Source organism: Propithecus coquereli, unplaced genomic scaffold (genome assembly GCF_000956105.1).
Source record: "Propithecus coquereli isolate 6110/MARCELLA unplaced genomic scaffold, Pcoq_1.0 Scaffold698, whole genome shotgun sequence".
Taxonomy (NCBI): domain Eukaryota; kingdom Metazoa; phylum Chordata; class Mammalia; order Primates; family Indriidae; genus Propithecus; species Propithecus coquereli.
In genome coordinates, this window is record NW_012153040.1 from 283,423 (window position 1) to 310,730 (window position 27,308).

Below are 27,308 nucleotides of genomic sequence, written 5' to 3' on the forward strand. Positions count from 1 at the left end.
CGCGCGGGACTCTTTCTGCTGTAGTCCCGCCCAGACCCCGCCCCCAACGTCCGCGATCCGTCAGACGTCCGCCGGTCCCGCGTGCCCCTCGTTGCCATGGTGATTGCCGCCGCAGGCCTTGGGCAGACCAGGCCGCGCCGAGCCCCCCGCCTTGGCAGCTGCAGCGGGTGAGTCCGCCCGCCCCCTCTGTCGGAGCCTCGGCTTACCAGGCGCGGCGTCCCGGCTGCCGGAGTCGCGAGGGCGCCGCGTCGCCCGCACGCTGCCCACCCGCAGAACCTGAGCGCGGCCGCCACATTTGCTGAGCTCACGCGTCGCCGGGCCAGGCCTGCGCAGGTCCCTGAGGAGAGCCGGGTCAGATGCGGAGGACGACAGCAGGCCTTGGCCAAGGCCCCCCGAGTGCGCAGAAGGGCCCGACAGGAAAAGGAGCGGCTGAGCAGGCTTGAGGGATCAGACGCTGGGAGGGCCGAGGGCTGTCAGGGAACAGGCTGACGTCTAAGGCCCCCGGGATTCACCCGGCTCCTCATCCTTGAGAGAGGAGGAGAGGGAGGCCTGGATCTGTTTTTAAAGCTGGTGAGAAGGATTTGCATAGCTTCCTAACTGGCTCTCTCCCCTCGTTGTGTCCATAGGATTCTGGAAGAATGAGGTCCTCCCTGGCTCCTCTGGGGCTCCCTGTGAGCCGGGACCGCGTCATCGCCAGCTTCCCTAAGGTAGAGAGTCGTTATGTCTGCACTGCTCTCCTGACGCTGCGGCCACCCCAGCTCTACCCAGTTTGCACTTGCCCCCAGAAATAAGGAGGTCTGTCCCTCGTCAGATTTACCAGGCTTCTCCTTGAGAAGCCGTGACAATGGACATTGACTTAACCAAGGCAGGCCAGCAAGTGGATGGTGACACCGGGCGGGTGCCGGTGTGGCATGGAGGTTTATAAGGGTGTGGGCTTAGCAGTCAGAGAGTCCTGGGTGTGAGTCCTGATTCCATCATTAAGCTGTGTGTCCATGGGCAAGCGGCTCGGCCTCTCAGACTTGCTACGTGAGGGTAATTCCATGGTAAACAGAAGCTCCCTTGCAGTCATGGCGGCTGTTGTTCTCATTATCATTACTGCCGTCAGCATTCTAGTCAGCATTCTAGTCTCCTGAGCCCAAATCTGGGGCTCTCTCCCTTTGCCATTCTGCCTTCAATTTCTGCTGAAAACTCATAGCTCTTTTCTGTCTTTATTAAAATCCACTGTTAATTGCAGCAGAGGATGCAAATCAGTGCAACCTCCGCAGGGGGCAGTGGGACAATATTTACCGACATCGCAGATGCCCCTGCTCTCTGATCCAGCCATTCCATTTCTGAGAATTTGCTCTGTGGTTACCCTGGCATGGGTGTGCAGTGCACAAGGACAGGTGTTGCAGCAGTTTGTAACAGCAGATCAGACCCGATGTAAATGTCCGCTGAAAGGAGGCTGGTTAAACAAGTAACGCTGTTCCTGGCACGGACGCGAGGAAGAAGGGGGCACCTCCTCGGGGGCTGCCGTGCAGTGACAGCCAAAGTAAATTGTTAAGCAGAAACGCAAAGAGTGGAGCAGTGCGCCGTAGAGCGTGTGTAGCACACTCCCATGTGTCAGAACAAGGAGGGGGAGGAAGAAATGTCTGTGTTTGTTTATACACGCAGAAAATATTTTTGAAACAATACATAAGCCCATACAATCAGCGGTTGCCTCCATATGGCTGGGGCCAGGCAGAGAGAGAGCCTCTCCATGGAATGAATGGTCTTTTGTATCATTGGTCTTTTGGATCCTGTGCCCAGGCTGGCGAGGAGGAAGTGACCATAGACCCTAGGTATTTGGGCTCTGTGGCCATTCCTCCGTCCCCCGTCGTTACCTTCCTCCCTAAGTTCCTTCTTCGCACAGCCACAGAGGAAGCCTTTGTGTCTCATGTCTGTGAACAATTCCCTCTGGACTTCCCATCTCAGCAGAGGCCCAGGCAATTGACAGTGTAACTAGGGATGATGGAGACTGGTGTTTCATGAACCAAAAGGAAGGGAAGCATGATTGACACAAAACAGTTCAGGTCTCACGGGACAAAGGACCCCACTGACAGAGGGGGACAGTGAGGATCGGGGAGGTAGGGAGGGGGTGCATGATGTCACACAGCTGGGCATGATGGAGCTCGGATCTGACCTGGCTGCATCTGGCTCCAGAGCTCCCTGCCCCAGGGAGGCAGCCTAGGGCATCCATCCTGTTTGCCGAGAAGGTGAGATTCTCCCCTCCTGCCTGTAGGACTCAGGGGTCACAGGCCACTGTTGGCCACCTTCATCCTGCTTCCCAGGGCCACACCACTTCAGACCTGAGAAATTTGTGGTCAGGTCGGGCTAGGTCTATAGTGTGCTGTCTGGGAAAGTCCTTCCCTTCATTCAATGTGCCTCAGTTTTCCTGTCTCTAAAATTGGCTCACACTTCTATCCTGCAGCCTTCCTTACCACAATTCTCTAGTTAGTCCAGAACAGTGAGATTCCTCTAATGGCCACTGTGTCTGGGCCTGCCCCCAGCTCAAAGCTGTCATAGAAGTTGACAGGAAAAATCAGCCAACTTTTTCCTAAGGTCGCTGATGCTCTCCTGCACAAGAGTAGACTGCTGGGCTAAGCTGCTCACCTGCATTATTCAGTTACTCCTCCAAAGACCACATGAAAGGGTGCTGTATGAGCATCTAGTTTTACAGATAAGGAAACTGAGGCCCAGGGAGGTTTTGTAATTTGCCCTTTGCGAAGCTCCTTCCACAGTCCCTGCTGCCTCTATCACTGCTGGAGCTGAGAGGGCAGCTGGGCCGTGGCAGAGCCCAACTGATGCCCCCAAACCTGGAAGAGACACTAGGGCTGGGTAGGAGGGCTGTGGATGGAAGCAGAGCCCAGAGAGACAGAACAGGTGATGGAGGGACCATTGCGGTACACAGATCACACCAGCAGCCTCTCCCCACATCCTTGCCACATTCCATACTTAGCCTTGGCCAATCTCATGGCAAAAAATAACTGTCATCTTTAATTTGTTAGTATCATATTTTTTTAATTATAAACAAATGTGGGCCAGGTGTGGTGGCTCATGCCTGTAATCACAGCACTTTGGGAGGCCAAGGCAGGAGAATGGAGGATCATTTGAAGTCAGGAGTTCAAGACTAGCCTGGACAACATAGTGAGACCTTGTCTCTACAAAAAATTTAAAAATTAGCCAGGCATGAGGGTGCATACCTGTAGTCCCAGCTACTTGGGAGGCTGAGGTGGGTGGATCACTTGGGCCCAGGAGTTCGAGGCTACAGTGAGCTACGATTGTGCCACTGCACCCCAGCTGTGTGACAGGGTGAGACCCTGTCTCAAAACAGAAACAAAAAATGTGCATGCAACACCTGTGATGACGTGTTAATAGCCACGGACATTATCGAGCACTTAGTATGTGCCAGGCCAGCTCTGTGCTGATGGCTTTACAAACATTGTCTCGTTTTATGCCCTCAAGTCTCTAATGGGGAAGTTAAAGTTCGGAGAAATCGGGCAAAGCAGGTAAGGGCGGTGGACTGTGTGCAGTTCTTCCTGACCCTGAGCCTAGGCTCCTAAACACTGCTCTGTCCCACCTTGCCAGAAATGCGGAAGACAGAAAGTGCCTCCTAGGACATTTTCCAGACACGTGTATGCATATTTTTTAAACAAAAATGGCATCAGAGATCCATAGACAGTATGGGAGGATCTGGGAACCAAAGAGCCCTCGTTGTCCCCTCTTGCTTTATCCCAAGAGGGCTGAGGCCCAGAGAAGGCAGCAGCCTGTCACATGTATGCAGCAAGGGGACAACCCCCCAGGGGAGACCCAAATCTCCGAGTCCCCACCTAGGCACTTTGATCTGGCCTGGCTCCTCTGGACTCCCAAGACCCCGGAGCCTCAAGGACAGACATGACGGGGTGGGGAAAGCTAATGAGGCTGCCAGCCACAGGCTCCAGAGGGAAGGCTGGGAAGTAAGTCACCCCTCGCTGCCCAGCTCCGGGGATGGAGCCACAGCTTTGCAGGATGATGTTTTGGTCTGTCTGTCTGTGTCTGTCTCTTTGCAGTGGTACACACCTGAAGCCTGCCTGCAGCTCAAGGACCACTTCCATGGGCAGGTCAGCGCGGCCTGCCAGCGCAGGAACACGGGGACTGTCGGGTGAGCCCTGGGGCATTGGATTGGGGACAAGAGGGCAGGAAGGAATGAGCACATGAATGAATGTGTGAATGAAAGAATGAACAAATGAAACGCTTACACAGACCAGGCCAGTGCAACCCAGTATAGGCCTGAAAACAGCTGGGCTTTTTATCTGGCTTCCCTTGACACGCCTCTGCCATATGGAACAACTTTCCTTTTTTCCAGCAAGTCGTGCAGGTGATTTTTCAGCCTGGGGTCTCCACACAGGTTCATTTCCTCTGTCCCTTTCCCCTTGAGGTCTCAGCATAAGTGTCAGGTCCTCTGGGAGCCTTCTCTGACCCCCCACAACCACTGTCCCCAGCCTGGGCTGTGTGCTCTTGTGCCCCAAGAACTCACCTCACAGAATTGGAGGTTTACTTGTCTGGATGCCTCACTAGACCTAGCCAGAGAGGACTCCTGCCTCCAAAGCACCTGCCACCACCTGCCACCACCAGCCACCACCAGCACAGGGGTTTGCAGCACTCGTTCCTTTTAACAAACAGGTACGAGGGCCTGCTTTTGCCCCTCATCTTGAGGGGCTCACAGTCTGCTCGAGGAGTTGGCTGAGCTCACAGGTGCCACACAGTGTGGTGAGGCTGGAAGACAGCCCAGCTCAGAGGTCCCCAAGGCTGCACAGAGTGAGGCAGCACTCAGGTCAGAATGGCCAAAGGGGCTGTGATCATGGGATGAGAGTGACAGCACCAGCTGGGAGTGCTGGTGCCACATCTGGTGCTGCATGCAGATCATCTCCCTGACACGCACAACAGCACTGGAGGTGGGGAAACTGAGGCACAGAGGGCTCCTGCCTCAAGACCTTTGCCAGAACCTTTACTCCTTCCTCTGAGAAATGGGGTCAGAGCCAGCCTGTTCCAGAATGAGCGAGCTGCCCAGGAGCAGGGTAGACACAGCCCTTGCCCTCACAGACATGGCAAGGTGAACTGCAGGCCAGGTCACTGGGTGACACAGAGATACCCTCTTGTTGTCTGCAGGCAGAGGAAGTGCCTGTCAGCTGTTTACCCAGGTTGGTTGCTGCAACTGTTGAGCTCCTTTGGGATGAGTTGCAGAAAGTCTTCAAGTCTAAGTCCCAGGAAGCTGGGCGTGGTGGTGCTCACCTGCAGGCCCAGCTACTCAGGAGGCTGAGGCTGAATGGTCACTTGAGCCCAGGAGTTCGAGACCAGCCTGGGCAACATGGCGAGACCCTGTCTGCAAACAAACTGGTCCCAGAAACGCTGCTGCACAGAGTGCAGGATGCACACACAGTGAGGCTGGTGGCTGCTCTCAATGAGCAGTGTCCCCAGAGAGCCCAAAAACTTCAGAGCCAACTTGCCTCAAGCCACAGCGCAGATGTGTCAACGCTGAGTCCTGCCCGTGCTGTGCCCCTTGGCCTTTCTGACCCTTCGGACACCTCCAAGTGAGCAGGTGACAGTGGTGTCCTAGTCAGGGAGTGCCTGCTTGCAAGGAGCCAGAGCCCAGACAGGCACACAGCCCCAGGGTGCATGTAGGAGTATGCAGGGGCTGCCCACCCACCCTTGCGCTGGTGCCTCCCTGCACATAGGCCACCTGTCTGCACTCTCAGCGTAGCTCCCCCACCCTGGACGTGACCATGGCTCTCGGTTACCACAGCCCACCTTGGGCTTTTGCCTCTGCCCCCTCGGCCTGTGACTCAGCCTCTTGTCATGTCCACCTCAGTACTGGGACTTTGGCCAAGTGGGATCTGGGGTATACCCCAAAGGCATCAGAGTCCCCAGAACAAACCCAGGCTCTCCCACCCTCCCCTCTGAGGGCCAGGGGGTTGAGGGACAGAGTGTCTCAGCAGGGTGGCCTGTCCTGTATCCAGGAGCTCAGGAAAGGAAGGGCCTGTGAATGTCCAAAGACCTTGCCTGAGAACAACATGGATGTTTCTCCCACAGGCTCAGACTCTCCAAGGTGGTTGTCGTTGGCGATCTCTATGTGGGGAAGACGAGCCTCATCCACAGGTATGCAGCTCCCTAGGCCCCATCGGCTACACCTCCCAGCACCAGGTTGTCACATCTCTGCCTGGGCAGCACAGATGACGTTGTCATAGTGGGAACCGTGTGGCTGCCACGAACCACTGTGCCTCAGCCTGGTGGGAGCCAGATGGGAAGGGGTGCAAGAAATTAGGGAGATGGTAGGGTTGGGCAGACAGTAGGGCATCCTAGGAGGCTGGCATTTGTCACACTGTCCCCCTGGGGCTATGGGCTTGACCCCCCATGAATGGATACTCAGTTTCACTCAGTTTCTAAATGCAGTATTTTCGGGGCTCTTGCAGCCTCCCTTCCCGCACACCGTTCTTGGTGGCTGCTCTGTCTGTCCATGGCCTCGTTGGGCCATCATTTCCTTGTCACTCCTATATTGGTGGACCGCATTTGGCTCCAGATTCACGCTGTCCTGAGCGAAGCTTCCGTGCACCTTTCTGTGAGGACACTGCTCTGATGCCTTCCCCGCCTCCCACAGGTTTTGCAAGAATGTGTTTGACCGAGACTATAAGGCCACCATTGGGGTGGACTTCGAAATCGAGCGCTTTGAGATCGCAGGGATTCCCTACAGCCTCCAGATGTAAGTCGCTGGCTCTCCCGTGGCTTGTGGGTGGGCTTCCTGGAGACACCCGGGAAACCCTGGGGAGCTCCTCCTCCACTGCGCCCCATGGTGCTGCTCAGTGAGGACCTGTCTGGACAAAGCAGACTTCCCGGCTCCCCGAGTCCCTGGAGCCCCCCTGGTCCCCACAGTTGTCATCACATCTGGGGAAGGTCCTCACAGGCTGACCTGCCCACCCACCCCCAACCTCCCCTGGTGCCCCCACCCCCTGCCCAGGCTCAGGCCCATCCCCCTCAGACCTCCCATGATCCCACTTTCCAGGCCAGTGGGGAGTTAAGTCCCTTCTGAACTCTGAGCCTCTGTCCCCACCTGCGAAGTGGGGTCAAATCCAGTCCCTGCGTGCCAGGCTCAGGCAGGGAGGGCCCAGTGGAGGCAGCGCTGTCCACAGCCTTCTTCAGGCCTGACATACTCATCTTCCTCCTCACGTCACTGCCCTGGCTCCCGGTCCCCCACCTTGCTTTCCTTCCACCCCTGTCTGTCTGTCTGTCTTCTTCCCTGCCAGCTCCAGGCACCTGCCTCTCAGTGGTCCACTGGCTTCCTCCCCTCCCGCTGCTTTCTTTCCCAAGGGCCCAGGCCTCCCCCCAGGGCTCACCCTGTCCCACGCTGGCTGGCACCTTGCTCTGCGCCTGATCTGCCCCCTCCCCCAGAACCTGGAGGATGCACAGGCGCCAGACCTCATTCTCCCTAGGGGCCCCTCCCCTCCCTATACTCTCCTCCGTGGCTACCCCTGTTCCCCCACTTGCCTGCTGGCAATCGCCAGGCCTCTGTCCTGGTCCCCTTCCCCTTCTGTCTCCCAGAGTCCTTCCTCAGCCTTCTGGCCCTGCTTGGGCTGAGCCCGCGGCAACTCTGGACTTGAGCTCCTGACTCTGTCGGGACAGCGCCCCCATAGCTCAGGACCTCCACAGCCCCTGCGCTCCTGCAGTCAGGGGATACCAAATCTTGCCCGAAGGAGAGCGCAGTGTCAGTCCAGAGCAAAAGAGGCTGTGAAAACATAGGGCCTCAGGACGGTGGCAGCTGGAGAGCTGGGAGAGCAAGTGCCCACGGGGGAAGCCTGGGGGGAGTGAGAGAGAGTGGCATGTGGCCGGGCTCCCCATTGCGACCACAGGCTGTATCTCATCAGAGGGCCCAGGACAAAACAGGGACACCATCCCGGCTCAGCCTCTTGTCTGATGTTGAGGCCGTTACCAGCCTCCCAATGGGCCCCACCCCCAGCTCCTCCCCCCAGAGTTTTCTTCAGAAATGAAAGAAAATAGCAGTCAATTAATAAAAAAATGAAGCCTGCAGAAAAAGTTCTACATCATGCTGGATCCCTTGAAAAAGATTGCAGACCATCGATATCTTGTTTGTGGTTTATCTACTTTTCAGTTTACTGAGAAAAATTAAATTCTGATCTGTTTACTTTAAAGTAGGGTGGATTTTCAGACTCATCCCTGCATATTGAACACCTGCCTTGTTCGAAACCGGGGCGGGTAGATCTCAGCATGTGGGCCTTTCCCTCTGCTAGACTATGCCCATGGCAGGCATCATTAATCAACTGTTGCATTCTTTTCCATTGGATCCAGGGCTCCTAAGTCCTTCTCAACAGGGTATTCCAGAGAGCTGGAGCTGACTGCTCAGAGTCACCTGTTGGTGCCCCTGTTAGGGACCTGGGACCAGCAGTGCAGAAGGTGAAGCACTGCCCCCATCACACACAAGCAAGTGGCAGAGGCCCAGCCTGGAGCCCCAGTGCCATTCACAGAGTCTCCTCTGCAGGTGGTTGTCCACATCTTTAGAGCAAGTCACATCATGTGCCATATGCTCCTTTTTTTTGTAGGGACAGGGTCTCTCCCTGTCACCCAGGCTGGAGTACAGTGGTACAGTCATATGCAATCATAGGTCACTGTAACCTTGCAAACTTCTGGGCTCAAGGCATCCTCTGGCCTCAGCCTCCCAAGTAGCTAGGACTACAGGCACATGCCACCACGCCTGGCTAATTTTATTTTAATTTTTTAATTTTTATAGAGACAAGGTCTCACTGCATTGCCCAGACTGGTCTCGAACTCCTGGGCTCAAGTGATCCTCTGGCCTTGGCCTCCCACAGCTCTGGGACTACAGGCGTGAGCCACCATGCCAGGCCCATATACTCCTTTTTAGTATCCCAGCCAGAAGAGACTGAGCTGCAATTCCATTCATCCAGGCAGTGGAACTACTAATGCCATAACCCCCTGCCCCTAGGCACTGTGACTGCAGTGAGAAAAGAACCCCCACACCCAGGCACCCAGGAAAGGATCATGAGGACCTGGGGGCAGGGATAGAGGGTCACAGCAGACACTTCCTGAAGCTCACACACTGGCGTGGGCCCCCAGGTCTCCCACCTACAGTCCCACTCGCCTGTTGGCTCAGAACCCTTTGATCGCTTAACCTGCCACCGCTTTCCCTTTCTCTGTCTCCCACTGCACAGCTGGGACACAGCCGGGCAGGAGAAGTTCAAGTGCATCGCATCTGCCTACTACCGGGGTGCCCAGGGTGAGCAGCGTGTGGTGTCGGGGCCCTCAGCCACGTGCAGCAGGGGCTCCCTGCTCGGCTGCACAGCAGGAAGCCCAGGTCCTCTGTGCAGCCACCAGTTTTCTGGCCTCCAAGAACTGCCGAGAAAACACTGGGCTGCTGTTTGGGGACAGGGATGCTGCCTTCACGCCTGGCTGGCTTTGGCAGCCACATCCTTTGGGGACCCTGTGGTGGCGGGTGCTAGCTTTAAGTCTCAGCCCCAGTTATCAGCTCAGAAAGATCCCGAGAGAGGGAAGTACTTGTCCAGAGGCCCCAAGAAGGAAGAGCCGCATCGGACTCCCGGGGGTGGGGAGAGGCTTGTCCTGTCTCAGCAGCAGGGTGCTGGGCCAGAGAGGAGGAGTGACAGGGGGACCACGGGAGGACTGCCAGGTCCCTGGTGGGGGCCAGTGGGGCTTGGCATCCCCCACCTCCAGGGCCGAGGGCAGCCCGGGCACTGGGCAGGGCTGACGGTGGCGGGAGGCAGCAGTGTAAGCTCCTCTGCTGGCTGGAGCTCAGTGGGAGATGTGAGAGAACTGCCAGACGCATCCAAAACCAGACTCAAATTACAGGGTGCCATTATGTCTACTCAGTAGTAGTAAGAAAAAAAATCATAACACCTTCATTACGATTTGAAAGAAGCAAAATCAGGAAACAAACCATGAGCGCCTCGCCGTGGGTTGGAGCTCAGCCCTGCCGTGGCTGCGTGGCCTCCTGCACCCTCGCGGCCTCTCTCTTCTGGGAGAGGGGCTGCTTCTGTCCTGGGCATGAGGCGTGAGGCTGCTGTCATCCCTGTCCTTCTGCCTCAGGAGCGGACAGGGCTCTCCTGCAGCCTTCAGCCAAGTGCAGAGGAAGCCCCTGTCCAGCCCCGCTCACGCCCCTGGGGGGCAGTAGAGAGCAGCCATTTTCCTGGAATGTCCTCCCCCCCTGCACTCCCCGAAAACCCCAACACCACAGGATCTGAGGGTGGGGACTGTATCATTTTCTGCCCACCCAGCTCCACAGAAGTTTCCTAAGCTGGTTGTTGCTAATCATCACCACAGCCACAGCTGCCATTTGTTGAAATCGCCCGAGTCAGGTCCTGGACTATTAGCTTTTGAAAACAGCCACTCGTTTAATCCTCACAGCAGCCCTGAGAGCTAGAGGTATCATTCTCACCATTTTACAGAGGGGGAAACTGAGGCTGTCAGCAGTTAAGGCCTTCACCCGAGCTCCCTTAGTCGTAAGTGGCAGAGGGTCTCTGACGCCAAAGTCCACGTGCCCCGTGCCCCGTGCCCGCCTCATCCGCCCTCCCTGGGTTCTGCCCTGGGGCCAGGCTGCTGGGCACAGGTCAGGGAGGGCGGTATGGAGGTGGGCCTGGGAGGCAGCCGTGGGGTACCTCCTCCCCAGACTCCATCGTGGGGTCTGGTGCTGAGTGCCTGGGGGCCGCCCTGGCAGTTCCTCAGGAGCTCAGCTCCTCCTGGGCCCTCCTTTGACAAAGAGCCCCCCTCTGTCACACTGTGTTTGCCTCACCTGTGGCTGATGGGCTGCTGACTTTTTCCGAGTGTCCAGTGATCATCACAGCCTTCGACCTCACTGACGTGCAGACTCTGGCGCACACCAGGCAAGTCTGGCGCTGCGGCCCCTGCGCTTCCCCCCGGTTCAGCAAGCTGCCTGACGGCTCCCTGACCCTCGCCCATGAGTGCAAGGCCAGCATGGTCGTGCTGGGGCACGTGCTCCAAAGAGCCCGCGCTCGCTTTAATACTCTGCTGTCACCATCTCGAAGTCCTAATAATTTTTGAATGAGGGGACCCACATGATCACCTTGCTCTGGGCCCTGAAAATGTTTTGGCCAGTCTAGTCTGAAGGGACATGAACTTGGCACCTGCTTGTGCAGAGAGAACTGGCAATGTGACCAATTCTGGGAGGCCATCGTGCTTCTGCCGGGAGCCGTCCAGCTGATGGACCCAAAGCCTTCTCACCTTACCTTTGTCTGGGGCATTCGCATCCAGTAGCTTCCAAACCCTATGAGGGAGGCGGGTGTGATCACTCCGGTTGATAAAAGTGCAGAACTCACCCAAGGTCTCACCGAGTGCGGGCAGAGCCAGGGCCAGGGTGGGGTCTTCAGCGCCCCTGACCGGTGCTCTCATAGTCCCACCTCCTCTTGTCCAGCCAGGGCCCTTCTGTGGGACCAGCGTCCTGCTCAGCCAGTGTGGGCCAGGGCACCCTCCCTGCACCTCCCGGCCCAATGGTCCCAGCCCTGGGGGGTGGGTGGGTGGGTGGCGTCTCTCAGCCTGTCTCCCCTGCGCACTCCAGGCAGTGGCTGGCGGACGCACTGCGGGAGAACGCGGCGAGCTCCTGCTTCATCTTCCTCGTGGGAACCAAGAAGGACCTTCTGGTGAGCAGAGCGGCGGGAGGCCTGGCTGGCACTGGGGGGTGGGGGGTGGGGAATGCCCACGTTTGAGGAGGGAGGGAGGAAGGAAGGCGGCACAGTGGGAAGCAGGCAGTTGCCTACCCCCAGGGGCCTCCCTGCAGGAGGGCCAATCACTGGGTCAGCGAGGGCCCTTCTCCAGTCAGGGGCAGCGTGTGAGCAGGCCGAAGCGGAGGCTGTGCACCTGGCCAATGAGATGCAGGCTGAGTACTGGTCGGTGTCTGCCAAGACCGGTGAGTGGAGCCCGGGCTGTCGCCGTGGTGGGGCCAGAGCGCTGCTCTCAGGCCAGGCTTTTCCTTCTGTGGCCCTGCGCATGCTGGCGTCACAGCCCAGCCTTGCTGGTGACTGGCAGTGCCTTCTGTTGCCTGAGAGGAGGCCCCTTTATCTCTAGGAGGCTGGGAGGCCTGCCTCATGGATAGGGGAATAGCGACCCTGGCCCCGTGCTGTGCTGGCATGTTCTCCAAGGCAACCCCCACACCACCTGTGAGGCAGGTTCCTTTTATCCTTGTGAAGTCACTTCCAGGAACACAGGGAAGAGGTGACAGGGCCGGGATCCAAACCCCTGTAACCACGGCACCATCTTGCCCTTGCCCCTCAGATGCCAGGTGTGTGACACTGCCCAGCATGCAGAAGGGCCCAGTAAGGGGGTGCTCCTGCTCCTTCCTCGGTGTCACCGTGTCTTGTGGCCCCCAGCTCTCACCCATCCCACTCCCCACCCAGTCTGCCCCCGGCAACGCTGGGCCCCCAGCCCCTGGCAAGATGCCCAATATCTCCAAGCCTCAGTCCCTTCATCTGGGAAGCGGGCTGAAGCTCGCTTTTGTTAATGAAAAACCATGTTTTAAATCACAAAAATCCACACATGCTTACTGAGGAAAAATTAGAAAATGCAGAGACGCAAAGAGCAGGCTGAAAACACAGGTCGTTCGGGGGTGAAATGAAACAACGTGCGGTGCCCAGCACGCAGTGGGCCCCTGGGGCTCTGCAGACTCGGGTATCAGGCCCAGTAGTCCTTGCCCCAGGCAAGGGGGGACAGTGAATATCAGGCCAGGGATGGAGTGAGCACTGAGGGTCATGCCACCTCCAGCCCAACGCAAACACCTTTCAGCGCCATGCCTGGTGCCCTCTGTTGGCCTTCTCGACAGTGTCCCTTCCACCCTGTGAGAACCTGCTCTCCCCTGTCAGAGGGACAGTTTACAGACAGCTTGCTATGGGCCAAGCAGGCCTGCCCATGCAGATGTTGAGGTTGCTAGCTGCACAAGGGCAGTGTGCAGTATGCATGTTGGGGGCTGGAGCCCCGCCTGCTCCCCGATGGGCAGCTGCCTCCCCCTGGAGGAGGATGCACAAAGGCTCCTTGTGGGAGCGCATTAATCCTCATGGCCCCGTTGGGCAGCTATCGAAAGTGACAAGAGAGCAGAGACACATGTCTGTCCTGAGCTCCACACATCCCAGCACCTGGCCCATAGCAGGTCCTCAGTAGTAGCTGACTGGAAGAGTAGATGCTGAGAAAGGAAGGCTCAGAGGTTTGAGGGAGCGGCCTGGGCAGGTCACCCGGGGTGGGAGTGGGATGGAGCCAGGTGGGAGGTCGGGCTGGCAGGCCCTGTCTAACACGGGTGGGACTTCACCCTCCTGTGCTTACTGTTACTGTCAGGGGTGCTCTGGGAGGGGCACTAGAGCCAGCCTCGGGGTGGGCCGCCCTGGCTCTTGCACCAAATACAACCAGGGGCAAGGGCAGAGGCAGATGGGGTCATGGCTGTCTCGCGGGCCCACAGGGGAGAATGTGAAGGCGTTCTTCAGCCGCGTAGCCGCCCTGTCGTTCGAGCATTCGGTGCTGCAGGACCTGGAGAGGCGGAGCAGCACCCAGCTCCAGGTCGGCGACGGAGACCTCATCCGTGCGTACAGGCGTGGCTAGGTCGGGTTGGGGAACAGGCTCGTGGCCTAAAATCCACATCCACCATTCTTCTGTCACCTGTGACCCTGCCATTTCCTCCCTCTGTTGTCCTTTGATGCTCCTCTCTGAGTGTCACCCTGCCTTCAGGCCTGCAGCCTCCCTGACCCCACTTGCCAGCTCAGACACCTTCCTGGGCCCTCCTGACAGCCTCCTCACGGGCCGGCTAGGCATCCTAGGCTCTGCAGACATACCTGGCTCTGGCTCTTTCAGTCTGTGCTTTTGCCCACTCTGTTCTACCACCCGGAATGCACCCTAGGCCTTTTGGCCTGTGCCAAGTCATCTAGGCTTTGACCGATAGCCCAAGTTCACAGCTCTGGCTTTCAGGGTTGGGGTGGCTCCTGCCACTTAGCTGATGCTGGATTACTTTTCCCCTCCTTACAGGAATGAAGGGAAGTTCGCCTGAGAGCCAGGAGGGCAGGGGGCTCTCCAGCCTAGGTTGCTGTTAGCTGGGCCCTGCATCAGAGGCCTCCGCACCCCCCACGCTCACGGACAGCAACTTCTGAACCTGTGGAGGGGTGACGTGGAGGCCGAGCTCTGCAGCGTGTCTGCCCTTGAGGTGTGGAGGGCCTATGTTCTGGGCCCTTCACCCACCCACTGTGCAGAGCCGCAGGGCTCGGCCACTTCTCTTTGGCAGGTCGTGGAGCCAGGAAAGGCCCCCCAACTGGCTGCCTGGGGGTCCCACACTGCCTGGCGGGTGGGGGCACTGCAGTGATCCCCTGAAAGGCTGGTCCCACCTGCAGGGTCGTCAGACGGTCTCCCTTGGCCTTAAAAGGCCTCAGGACTGCTAACTAGGGATGCTACTGCCCCAGCCCATACCCTTTGCCCATGGCCCCCATCCGCAGTTGACCCCAGCACCTCTCCCAGCCATCCTGGGTGTGGCCTCACAGCCCTCCTCATCACCGTGTTCCAGGCAACCTGCATTCGTCAAAGTCGGCACCTGAGGGAGAACCCACCTGCCATCCCCCTCTCGAGTTTTCTGTTGTCTGTAGGAAGCTTGTAGTTCTGGGCCTTGGAGCTCCAAGCCTCGCTGTCCACTGTCACTCTGCCACAGGCTCTAGGCGGCCCCGGGCAGGATAGGCATCTGGATGGTGAATTTTCCTGGCCTTGCTGCAGGAGGAGGGCTGCACAGCCACCCTGGGGTAACTCACTCTGCAGCCCTTGAGTGTGGCACTGCCCTGCTCTGGCACTCATGGCAGGCCTGTGCCCACTGCTGCCTCCTCATCCCTTTCCGCCTCTGGCCTGCATGTCCCTTAGGCCCTGTGTAATGGTGTCCACACTTCTTTGGAGGCTCCCGAGGCCTCCAGAGTCTAGCATGTTCCTGTCTCCACTGTTTCCTCCTGCACACAGAGCAGGCAGGAGCACCCTCTGCCCAGAGTGCTTGTCCACAAGGTCTTCTCACCACTGTGAACCAGCTCCATGGTCCTGTCACCCTGGCTATGCCCTCTCCTCCCCACCCACCTTGTGCCATAGGCGGGTGGGTATGTCTGGTGTCCCCAACTGCTTCCTGTAGATGGTGAGCACTTTGCAGGCAGCCTGCAGGTCAGCGCCGTCCTCCCAGTGCCTGGCACGCTGCAGGTGCCCCGCAAATGTTCGTCACCGCACAGCGATCGCCAAATAGCAGTTAGTGAAAAACACTGGCATCTCTTCCTGTTCGTTCCTTCTTCACTGTATTTTTAGCTCTCTTTTTTTTTTACATATATAAAACACTTCTTTATGCAAATTGCTTTTAAAGTTGTGTGTGCTTCCTGTAAAACAAGACAGTACAAAGCATATAAAATACAGAGTGGAAACCCCCCCTGCAATGTTATTGGCTTGTTTGTCGTTTCACTAGCATGACGCCGTGCGTACACACTGCCCGGCAGCCTGCCTTCCTAGGGAGCTGCCACCGGACCCTCCCCTGTGGAGAGCCTACACGTTCCTTTAGCAGTGGCCAGTTTTCTTTCGTGGATGGGAGGTCACCTTCATTCGACCTGCTCTATATGTCATCCAGTTTGTATCAAGCTTTTAGCTTTTACCCGTGGTACTGCAGTGGCCATCCTGGTACTTAGAGCTGTGCACATTCAGGATCTCCAAAAGAGGCCTTGCCGGGCCCTTCTTTGGACTGTGGCCCCCAGCCTGGTCCACTAGATGCAGTCTGTGGGGATGCAGATGGCATCGGGGGTGTGTTAGGGAGGACCCGGCATGCAGGGCATCACAGAAAGCTTCACAGGGTGGGAGAGCTGGGCCACGGTGGGTCGGCACTGTCCACGGCTCCCTCCCTTGCCCCTTCAGGCCCAAAGACATTGTTGGGGGTGGGGATATGTGGTCCTGCTGTGACCAGCCCTGAGCTTGAACCACGCTGTCTGGTGTACACCCACACCTCCGTGCATGGTCCTTTATGGAACTCTCCTGGTGCTACCCTCCGAGACACACCAGCTGGTCCCTGCAGGCCCAGACTGGCAGAGTCATGACCTCTCTGATTTCGATCTTTGGCCTGGGAGGACAAGAAACTAAGCCCTCCAGGGACATGCAAGGGCTGCATTGTCCCCCACCCCGAGTTGATGTAGCATCTTCTCTGTGGGAATCGCTTCAGTGTGGCTCACACACCCTCACTTTGATACAAGGAGTCAACAGAGATATTCCCTCCACCTTCAACATTTTGCAGAAAATTTCTGGGGCAGAGAAATTTGGGCAGGTTGGTCTGGTCCTGTGGGCCCAGGGAAGCAGACCCCTGCAGTCAGGACACAGCGAGTGACCACAGTGACCACGTCCAAGTGCTTCAGAGACATCTTTTCATTCTTCCCCGTTTCCCCTGGCCCCTTCCCTGCTCTCTGTCCATCTGTTTGTTTATAATTCGTTTGTCTTTCTCTCCTGCTGGCCACACCTTGAAGCAGGTCCTTTCCCATCAATTCCTGGCCCAGCCCAGCACCCCACGGGGCCCTGTGCCCCAGCCTTCATCCCTGGTCACAATGGAGTCTCTGCAGGTGCCAGGCCCTCTGCCTGGACTGTCTTGCCCCTCTTATGAGCCCAACAGATGGGATACCCCTACTCTAGGAGGCCTTTGTGGGCATCCCCATGACTCGCACAGCACTTGTCACCCTGGGTGTGATTGACCATGTCTGGCTTTGTGCCCCACTGATCTGTGGGACCCCGAAGACCAGGTTGGTGACCTTGTCACCTCCGCTATCCCCCCAGCACCTCCAGGAGGAAGGGTCCACAGTAGGGGCCCAATAGACGTCTCAGGAAGGCAGGAAGGTTACTCGAGCAAGACGTGCTCCCTGCAGACACATAGCACTCTGACCCACGATGCTCACCGCCTGGCGAGCAATCCTGTGCTTCGCTCTCCTTGGTGGCAGAGACAGTTGTGCCTCATCACTCACTCACAGACTCCAGAAGTCCTGTCTGACCCCAAGACCCTCATGGGTCATCAGCCAGTGAAGGCTGTTTATCTTCCGGTCTTGGGAGGAGCTTGGCAGAAGCCAGCAACAGAAAATTGCAGGGCAAAGCTGGGCAGGTCTGCGGAAGGAGCCTCATGCCAGGTGGAGACATTCTGCGCACAGGAACGAGTTAGACGTGGGATGTAGAGGGCAGGGGTGGGTGTTTGGTTATTTACTGCTGCGTAGCAAACCACCCCAAAAATTCATTTCTTAAAGTAACAACCATTTGTCATTTCTCATGAGTCTGTGATTTGACTCTTCTGCTCCATGGTTAGTGGCCGGGGCAGTGGAAGGACGGTCCCAGGGTCTAAAATGGCCTTACTCACATGACTGGTGCGTGGATACTTGGCAGGGCCTCACCACACGGCAGCTTGGGCTTCCTCACAGCATGGTGGCTGGTTTCCAAGCAGGGATGTTCCAAAAGATAAGCCCCAGTACGTAAGTGCTTGTCAAGCCTCCATTTGCATCGTACTTGCTACAATGGGACGTTTTGGCCAAACATCCCATTGGCCAAAGCTCAGAATCAGTGTGGAAGGGGACTTCATAAGAGGGTGAATAGCTGGAGGCCTGATGCTTTGGGGACCAATATAGGGAACTACTTCTCCCCTTTGTCCAGAAGCAAGGGGACGGCTTTCTTGCCATGGGAGAGCTCCTTGCTCCAAACCTTGCCCAAGAACTCATCGTGGAGAAGCTTCCTCAGGGATGTCTGGTTTGGCCTCTCTAGCTGGGTTGAGTCACCCTTTATCCTGATCCTGGTCATCCTTGAGGCATCACTGAAGTTACCATTCTCCCCTTACTGTCCTGGTGGCTGTGGTGACCTGTTTCACCACTGTGTCCCCAGCACCAGCCCACCAAGTAAGCAACCAAATGAATGAGCAACTAGTCACATGGTGCCGCCTCATGTGACCTTGCTAACAGCTGGTATTTTATAGTTCGGTTCCCTGAGGGAAGAGGCCAGGGCTAGGCCCACCCCTGACCCCTGACCCCAGCGAGCACCATCATCAGCTCGAACCCACTTTTGGTGGAAATTCTGGCCCAGCATCCCCAAAAGCAGAGGTCATCCAGGAGTGGGGTGCAGTAGCAAGAACCCTCACTTACAAGGCACCCACTCTGCCAGGCCTGTGTACAGCGAAGTGCTCGAGGGGAAGCTCATTTAATCACAGTGGTGCTGTGGGCTGGCCGTCACAACTGCCCTGTCCCCGCTAACAGGTAAGGAGACCCAGGTGCAGAGAGCTGAAAAGACAGGACACATGTAAGCACCTTCTCCTCTGCCCTCACCCCTGCTTGGCCTCTGACCCCAGTGGGAACCCTGCTCCAGGTGGCCCCGCCCCTGGGGCGCTGTGTTCCTCAGTCATGTGGTCCCAGTCCCCTGCCACCTAGGGTTGTAACCCCGAAAAACTATTTGCATGGCCCCAACCACACCCAGCCCTCCTCAGTGTCCCCCGGCCGAGCCCTCCCCGTCACAGCCTGCTCCCCGCACCGCCCCCCCACGGTGAGTCTCCCCAGCCCCACTGCTGCAAGCTCCACAGAGACCAGAGCAGGGCACACTCAGCCTCCTTCGACCTCATGCTCTGGGTGCCCCGGCCCGGCCCTCCTCTGAGCCCTGCTGCTGGCCTCTGCAGTGGAGGGGAGGCCCCCAGGATCCATTTCAGCCTGGGGGGTGGGATGGGGACCCCTCCCAGACAAACATCACTCTCTGGAGGGACGTGGGGCATCTTAAGCCAGGAGAGCTAATGTTACCTACGATCTAGGTAACTGAACATAGCAGTAGACAGAAGATCGGTTAAATTCACATGTTCAGGCTGGGCACAGTGGCTCGCACCTGTAATCCTAGCATGCTGGGACGCCAAGGTGGGAGGATCGCTTGAGATCAGGAGTTCGAGACTAGCCTGAGCAAGAGCAAGACCCCATCTCTGCTAAAAATAGAAAAGTTAGCTGGGAGTGGTAATGCATGCCTGTAGACCCAACTATTGGGAGGCTGAGGTGGGAGGATCACTTGAGCCCAGGAGTTGGAGGTGGTAGTGAGTTATGATGATGCCACGGCACTCAAGCCCAGGTGACAAAGCCAGACCCTGTCAAAAATAAATAAATAAATTCACAGGTTCACTCATTTACTAATTCTTACTCCTTCATGCATTCAGCCTTCCCAGAGCCCCCTTCCTGGCCTGGCCCTCTGCAGTCTCCCATTTATTCCTTCCACAGCCCACAGGGCAGGTGTCAATGTGTCTAGGCAAGGGGTGCAAACCCTGGGGCCACACAGGCAGGGCTGGACTGGGAGGCAGTTCCCTCCAACTCTGGTCCTCCGGGCCCCTGAAGACACTGGCAGGTAGACAAGGAATTTGGGGCCTATAGAGGACTTCAGAGGGGAACGGCAATCCAGGGGGCCCAGGCAAATGAGAGAAGGCATGGGGGATGTGGCTTTCGGAAGAAACACTCAGCTCAGAGGGGGCCCCTCCTCTCCTGCGGGAGAAGTGGCTCCTGGAGACTGGGTGGCTTCGGGCACTGCGTGAGATGAGACACCCTCCCAGCAGCTCCCAGGCTCCTCTGCCATCTACTGTGCCCTCCCAATGTCACCTCCTTAATGTCAGGCCTTGCCCTGAGGGAAGCTGATGGGCAGCTGGGATGTCACACACCTCCTTCCAGGCAGTGCAGATCCTTCCTGGCCTCCTCCCCCTCGTCCAGTGCCTCCCTGGCATTCATGGCCACCAGATACCTTTCTGAGCCTGCGCCCCAGGTGGGAGCAAGAGTGGGACCAGGCGCTGCGCTTCTGCCCATAGGCTGCTCTCCACAGGCTCACCCCGGTCTTCTAGGACACACGGAGGGTGGTTGGAGGCAAAGCAGGCCTGGGGCTCCTTCTTTCCCTGCAGGTGGGTGGCATCCCGGGCCTGAGGGTGCTCTGGACCTCTGAGTGCTGGAAGCCGCAGCCTGGACCATCTCACTGGCCATCCCTCAGGAGCAAGTTCATCTTGTCCTAGCCCCTTCGCTCTCTGGGAAGGCTGGACCAGCAGCCAGGAGACTCCACTGGGATTCCCTGGCTGCAGAGGCCGCATCAATAATTGATTGTGCAGAAGGCGGTGGCCCCAGGCCTGGGAGGAAAGGCCCAGCCCCCCTCTTGCTCGGAACGGTGGCCAGAGGTTCCAGCGAAGGCAGGTCTCTCACTCGGCAAAGCTGCCCCACAGAGACCCCCGGGCCCCGCTCTGGGCTGGGGGCAGGGCTGGAGGACAGCTGTACCGATGGTCCAGTCTTCTGATCTTGCCCTCAGCTCCCTGCGGCTGACAGATGAGGGGTGACAGATGACAGATGACGGATGGGGGTCATGTGGCCACATCCTGCTTGAAGGGAGCCCTCATCCAGCCTCCAGCCTCCCAAGTGGGTGGGGATGGGGGTGTCCTGCCGTCTGAACAGCACCATGACTGACAGTCCTGCCCGATGGCGCAATGTTCGAGAGCACCGATTTGGGAACCAGGCAGGCTGGGCTCGAGGCTGGGCCCCATTTACTGCTGTGTGACTGGGTGGGTCACTGCCCCTCTCTGAGCCCCTCTCCTGCCTCTTGCTGGGGTGATGGCTGTGAGAGTGGGAAGAAGCCACACCTATGGACCCCAGCCCCGGGCCAGGCACCTGGCGAGGGCTGGGTGGGTATGAGCCCTGAAGACTGTGGGACCCTCATGGCAGGGCCGCTGTGCCCACCTGGACAATGCCTTTGAGTGAATTAGAGAAACGACCCACACAGTTCTTCAGAAAGTGGAACACAGAATTGCCCTATGACCCAGAAATTCCACTAATTGCATTCGGAGGTATAGGTCCAAAAGAATTGATGACAGGGACTCAACAAGCACGTTGTTTTAGTTAGTTTGGCTGTTATGACAAAGTACCATAGTCTAGGGGTGTGTGTGTTGAGACAGGAGCTTGTTCTGTCACCCAGGCTGGAATACAGTGGTATAATCATAGCTCACTGTAACCTTGAGAACTCCTGGCTCAAATGATCCCCCCACCTCAGCCTCCTGAGTAGCTGGGACCACAAGCATGCATCACCACACCCAGCTAATTTTTAATTTTTTTTGCAGAGACAGGGGTGTCACTTTGTTTCCCAGGAGGGTTTTGAACTCCTGGCCTCAAGCAGTCCTACCGCCTCAGCTTCCCAAAGTGCAGAGATTACAGGCGTGAGCCACTGTTTTTGTTTTTTAATGTAACAGCTTTATTGAGATATAATTCAAATACTATACAATTTCAAAGGTACAACTGAATGGATTTTAGTATATTCACAAGTTTGTACGACCATCCCCACTATCCAGTTCTACAACCTTTCATAACCCCCCAAAGAAATTCCATACCCATTAGCAGTAACTCCTCAATCTCCCCTCCCCGCTGCCCCGGGCAACCACCGTCTCCTTTCTGTCTCTATGGATTTGCCTCTTCTGCCCATCTCAGATAAATGGAATCAGACCAACTTTGGCCTCTTGTGACTATTTCTTTCACTTAACACAATGTTTTCAAGGTTCGTCCATGTTGCAGCATCTATCAGTACAAAAAAAAAAATTTGAAACAGATTTTATTTTTCTAAAACAGTTTTAGTTTCACAGCAAAATTGAGTGGAAAGTATAGAAGTTCCCATACCCCCCTCCCCCACATGCACAGCCTCCCCCACTACCAACTTCCCGCACCAGAGGGGCTACAGTGGACGAACCCACATTGACTCGTCGTCATGACCCCAAGTCCGTAGCTTGCATTAGGATTAGGTTTCATGCTTGGTGTTGCATATCCTATGGGTTTGGACGAACGTATGATGACAGGTATCCGCCATCGCAGGATCATACAGAATAATTTCACTGTCCCTCCACATCCTCCGTGCTCTGCCTATCCACCCCTCCCTCCTCCCTTATCCCTTGGAATCTTTCCTAAAGTGTCATATAGTTGGAGTCACCCAGTAGGAAGCCTTTCAGACTGGCTTCTATCACTTAGTAATATGAATTCAAGGTTCTTCCATCTCTTCGCATGGCTTGATAGCTAATTTTTTTTGTTTTCTTTTTCTTTTTTTTTTTTGAGACGGAGTCTCACTCTGTTCTGTTGCCCGGGCTAGAGTGCCATGGCGTCAGCCTAGCTCACAGCAACCTCAAACTCCTGGGCTCCAGCGATCCTTCTGCCTCAGCCTCCTGGGTAGCTGGGACTACAGGCATGCACCACCATGCCCGGCTAATTTTTTCTATATATTTTTAATTGTCCGGCTAATTTCTTTCTATTTTTAGTAGAGACAGGGTCTCGCTCTTGCTCAGGTAGGTCTCGAACTCCTGACCTTGAGCAATCCTCCCGCCTTGGCCTCCCAGAGTACTAGGATTTCAGGCGTGAGCCACCATACCCGGTTGATAGCTCATTTTTTTTTTAGCACTGATTAATATTCCATTGTCTGGGTGTCCCACAGTTTATCTCTCTTCATCCCTTTATATGACAGAATGACATTCCTTTATATGGATATACCACATTCTATATCCTTTCATCTGTTGATGGACATTGGGGTTGTTTCCATCTCCAGGGTTTTGAGGCATCGGAAGCTCTGCTTCTCTCCAGCAGAGGGGTCTCAGCCCTTCCCTCCAGTACAGGACAAGGGCGGCCTTGAGGAGGGGCTGCTGCTGAAGGGGTGTGTGTGTGTTTTTGGTTTCTAAATAAATTTATAGAGTCTTATAATCACAGTAAGAAAATGTGGAAAATTGAGGGGGAACAACACCCCAAAAAAATCCCACTTCCCTGTTCTATTTTACTTTTGAGATTGAAAAACATAACATCTATTAGGGAAGGAGGAAATGTTTGTTATCTAATTGCGGTGATGGTTTCAAAGTGTACATAGATGTCAAAACTCACCAAATTTCACTGTTTAAATACACACCATCTATTGCACTTCAATTATACCTCAATAAAGTTGTAAAAAATAAAAAACAAACAGTTATTGGATTTTTTTAATTACAAAAGATAGACACTTTCGTTATGGAGAATTAAGAAAAGGATAATGATGAAGAAAATAAATGTGACCCACTGCTGGGAGGCAGCTGTGGAGCCCCTGGTGACGCGCCCTCCACCTGCTGCAGCTGGGGCAGCCTCGGGGCCATCCAGCCTCCAGCTTCTGTGGCCAAACTCTGGGGCCCAGCTGATGCCAGACCCAGCCAGTGGGCACAGCAGTGTCAGCTCAGGGCTCTGCCCTCCTCACTAAGTCCCCTCAGACTCCTGGGTCCCTGTCACCTCCCTGGCCAGTCCCTTCTCAGTCTCTCTGCCTCTACCTCCCTTCTAGCCCAGCCTCTGTCCTTTCCCCACCAGCCTCCTGCAGGCAGCAGGAGACTCTCCCGCCCTGTGGCTACAAACACCAGCTATTCACTGGTGACACTCCAGTTTCTCTGTGGTCTTGATTGTTCCTCGGTGCAGCAGACTCACCCGCTGTCCACCTGACCCCTCCTTGGGGATGAGCCATGGGCACCTGAAGCCTCATGTGGGCACTCCTGCTTGTCCATGGCAGTCAGCAACCCACAGTTGGCCCCATAGCTGCCCCTTCCTCATTCCCTACCCTCTCTCCATCTGCAAGCCCCCCAAGCTCTACTTCCAGAATGGTCCTGGAATCCAATCCCTTCTCTCAGCCTCCTTGCTTCTACCCTACTCTGGGTCACCAACACCCGCTGCCTGGACAGCTGCCACAGCCCCCACATGCTCCCCTGTTCCTGCCTCTCACCCCCTACAGATCCCAGCGAGGTACCCACTGCCTCCTGCACTGCCCAATACAGCAGCCACCATGGCTATGTAAATTTAAATTCATTAAAATTAAATTAAACTAAAAATTCACTTCTTCAGTTGCCCCAGCCACATTTTAGGTGCTTGGTAATCCCATGGGGCAGCTCGTGGCCACTGTATTGGTCAGTGCAGACTATAGAACATGCCCACGATACTGGAAAGTTCTATCTGACAGCATAGACTTTGGCTTTTCCATGCATTTAGAATAAAACCCAAGCTTCTTATAGGCCTACAGGGCCCTGCCTTACCTCTGATCTCACTTCCTACCACCCACACTGTTCCTCAAACACACCTACAACTTTGAAGTCTCCTGGTCCTTTGTCTACCTGTTCCTTGTCCTCAGGACCAGCTCAGGTATCACCCCAGCCGCCACCCCCCACATGGCACACGCACCTCTGCCGTGGCCTGGTTCTGACTGCCTTATCATTTTCTCCCCCACACGTGTCTCTCTCCCCGGGCTGCGCACTCTCTGCGCCACACACGCCTGGCTCCTCGTTCCACCAGTGCTGGCTGAGCACCTTGCAGCACCTGGGGACATTAAGGAACCAGACAAACAGGTCTGTGTCCTTGCATAGGTTAGATCTAGCTGGGACAGACACCACACAGGGGATTACAGAGTGTGATGTGTGTCTGGACCCTGTGTCCCTCCTGACTCCTCAGGTGCGGGGAGGGGGATGATAAGACAGCTCTGTGGGAGTGGATCAGAGGCCAGCGTGGGAGCACTTTCAGGGGAGTGTCGAGGATGGAGGAGTGTCCTTGGGGCCAGAAGAGGCTGTCTCATGGGAGAAAAAGCCACTATCTAGATGTGTCCTTGTGCCCAACAACAAGCCGTTTGTTATGCCAAGAGAACAGAGCCTGCAAACCCAAACTAAACAGCTTCAGCGTTTCTGAAGAGTTTGCTTACAGATAAAATATTGAAGGCAGGGCTGAGTTGGGCCTGTGAACCAGAGAAAGGGACATCTCACTGATAGATGCAGCACCCCCTCCAAAGTATCTCCTTTTCCAGGCATTTGATGGTATTATGGGCCCTGATGAGTCCCCAGTTCCCCCCTGGAAACTAAGGGGTCCAGTCAGCAAGGGAAAAAAGCAGTTTGTGCTTTTAGGATTCTTTCTGCTGACGGCCAGGGAACGTGATGCTGGAGGCCTCGGCAGGTTGCTGGGACAAGGCAGCTAATATTGACCATGACCCTGTGAGGTCAGGATTCATTATACCCATTTTATTCTTATTTATTTATTTATTTTTGAGACAGGGTCTTGCTCTGTTCTCTAGGCTACAGTGCAGTGGTGTGATCATGGCTCACTGTCGCCTCGAACTCCAGGGCTCAAGGGATCCTCCTGTCTCAGTCTCCCGAGTCACTGGGACTACAGCTGCCACCACACTTGGCTAATTTTTCTATTTTTAGTAGAGATGGGGTCTCACTCTTGCTCAGGCTGGTCTTGAACTCCTAACCTCAAGCAATCCTCCTGCCTTGGCCTCCCAAAGTGCTAGGATTACAGGCTTGAGCAATCATGCCCAGCCTATTATACCCATTTTAAAGAAAAGGCCACTTTAGATGAGAGCTCTGCTCAGAATCATACTGCTGGGAATCCAGCCCCTTTCTGCCCCACCTCCCCAAAGTCAGGGTACCCATCTGCATCTGTTTCCTGTCAGCTATTTACAGCCTACCTGGCAGGGAAGAGATTTGCTGGGCCCAAGACAAGACGGCAGGAGGTTGGAGAGGCCTGCAGAGGGCGGCAGTGAGCTGTGCAGCGCCCACCCTGCTCAGAAGCTGGGCCTCAGGGGTTTTCCGCAGCACCAGCGTGCCCCCAGGGCACAAACATTAACAGGCAATCTTGGAACCAACCCCACATGCCATCTACAGGGTTTTATGTTTGTCCCATCTGGGCGTTTTGCACATGGTACTCTCAACATTTTACAGATGGGGACAAAACTGAGGCTCACAAATTTGAAATTGGTAAATTGTATGATGGTTGAATTGTATCTCAATAAAGTTGTTATATTGTAAAATAAAAACAGGCCAAGCACAGTGTGGCTCACCCTGTAATCCCAGCACTTTAGCAGTCTGAGGCAGGAGGGTTAATTGAGGCCAGGAGTTCAAGACCAGCCCGGGCAACATAGTGAGACCCCCATCATAGGTCGCAGAGCTGGGAATGGGGGAGACCTGAATCCAAGACAGGCTGGCCTGGCCACCAGCCCTGGGATCTGCCCCTTCAGACTGGACATCAGGGAATCTGCTTTGGATGGCATGGGAATTGGGGGGAGGGAATGATAACCCCTTACATCCAAGCAGGGATAACAGCCCTGGGAGGTGGATGTTCTTGTTCTCATGTCAACGCCCAGGAAACCAAGGCAGAGAGGGAGTGGCTATCAGGATTCAAACCCAGTTCTTCTGTTGCCAAATCCTGTTTCCTTTTCCCCTCACCCAGCGGCAGGCTGATTTGGTTATTTTCATTTTTTGCCCATTGGACTCCCTACACAGTGCTCTCTGCTATGTGGCTCAGATCTCTGGGCTTCCCTAGAGAAAGATAAAATATTTTGTTTCACTACCTGCTGTGGGCTGTCCAATCTTCCACCAGGTCCTGTGGGTCATGGTGAAGGCTGGCAACCCCTTTCGAGGGAGACTAATCAGGTAAGTTCTGAGTCAGGTAGTCCCTGGAAAAGCTACACTGGTTTTGGAGCTCAAGAGAGGCCAGGGGATAAACATATGGCTCAGGATGCAGGAAGGGAGGTGTGGGTGTTGAGTGACCTGAGGAGAAATTCCTATTTGTCATCCGGCATGTGGCGTCTCTGTGACAATCCCGCGTGGCAGTTGTTGCTTCATCACCCACCAGGGAACAACATCGCCTGAGGTCCGTTGGCACACGGGCTGCTGGCGTTCGTGACCCAGCCTGGCCCTCTCTGCCGGGTCCTGGCCCGTAGCGTGCCCAGCTCTGACGTGGGGAAATGAGGAGCCAGGTGTTCCTAATGCAGGAGCGCAGAACTGGTCAGGACCTCTGCACTGGGGAGGTCTCTCTGAGCCCGAGGGGCCGGTGTCCTTTTTATGGCGGAATCCCAGGCTGCGAGTTCGACAGTCGGGTTCGCAGCCGTCGGGGCCTCAGTTTCCCCAAGAGCACACGGATGGAGAGAGGGCAGCGGCTTGGTGGGGGAGCGCACTGCTGGGACCCTAGCCCGGCGTCTGCGGCGCGGCCCCTTTAAGAGGCCCTCCCGGCTCCGTCAGTCTCGCCGCGGCCACCGCCCCCCGGCCCTCCCCTTCCTGCGGCGCCGAGTGCGGACCGGGCGGGAGCGCGGCGGGAGTGGGCGGGTGAGCGCAGCGCCGAGAGGCGGCGACCGCAGGGCTGCGGGGCGGCGCGGGAGCGGGACGAGAGGAGCGCGCGGGCCGCGGCCACGGGTCAGCGGCGGCGGTGCGGAGCGGAGCAGCGCCCGCCCCGGCCGCAGAGCCCGCACACAATAGC

At 56.2% G+C, this 27,308-nt stretch overlaps 1 protein-coding gene across 2 annotated transcripts; it reads left to right on the forward strand.

Moving 5' to 3' along the window:
• Positions 1-632: 632 nt before the first annotated feature.
• RAB36 (RAB36, member RAS oncogene family) lies at positions 633-14,286 on the forward strand. 2 transcript variants are annotated; one of them, XM_012660990.1, is made up of 10 exons: positions 633-707; positions 4,068-4,159; positions 6,088-6,153; positions 6,653-6,754; positions 9,234-9,298; positions 10,865-10,916; positions 11,609-11,690; positions 11,866-11,956; positions 13,493-13,612; positions 14,053-14,286. In XM_012660990.1, exons 1-10 carry the CDS (start codon positions 639-641, stop codon positions 14,115-14,117), a joined length of 804 nt encoding a protein of 267 aa, XP_012516444.1. In that variant the 5' UTR covers positions 633-638; the 3' UTR covers positions 14,118-14,286. The 2 variants fall into 2 exon arrangements, with proteins under 2 accessions (XP_012516444.1, XP_012516445.1); XM_012660991.1 differs by lacking the exon at positions 6,088-6,153 and having other exon boundaries at positions 14,053-14,194.
• The last annotated feature ends 13,022 nt before the right edge of the window (positions 14,287-27,308 follow it).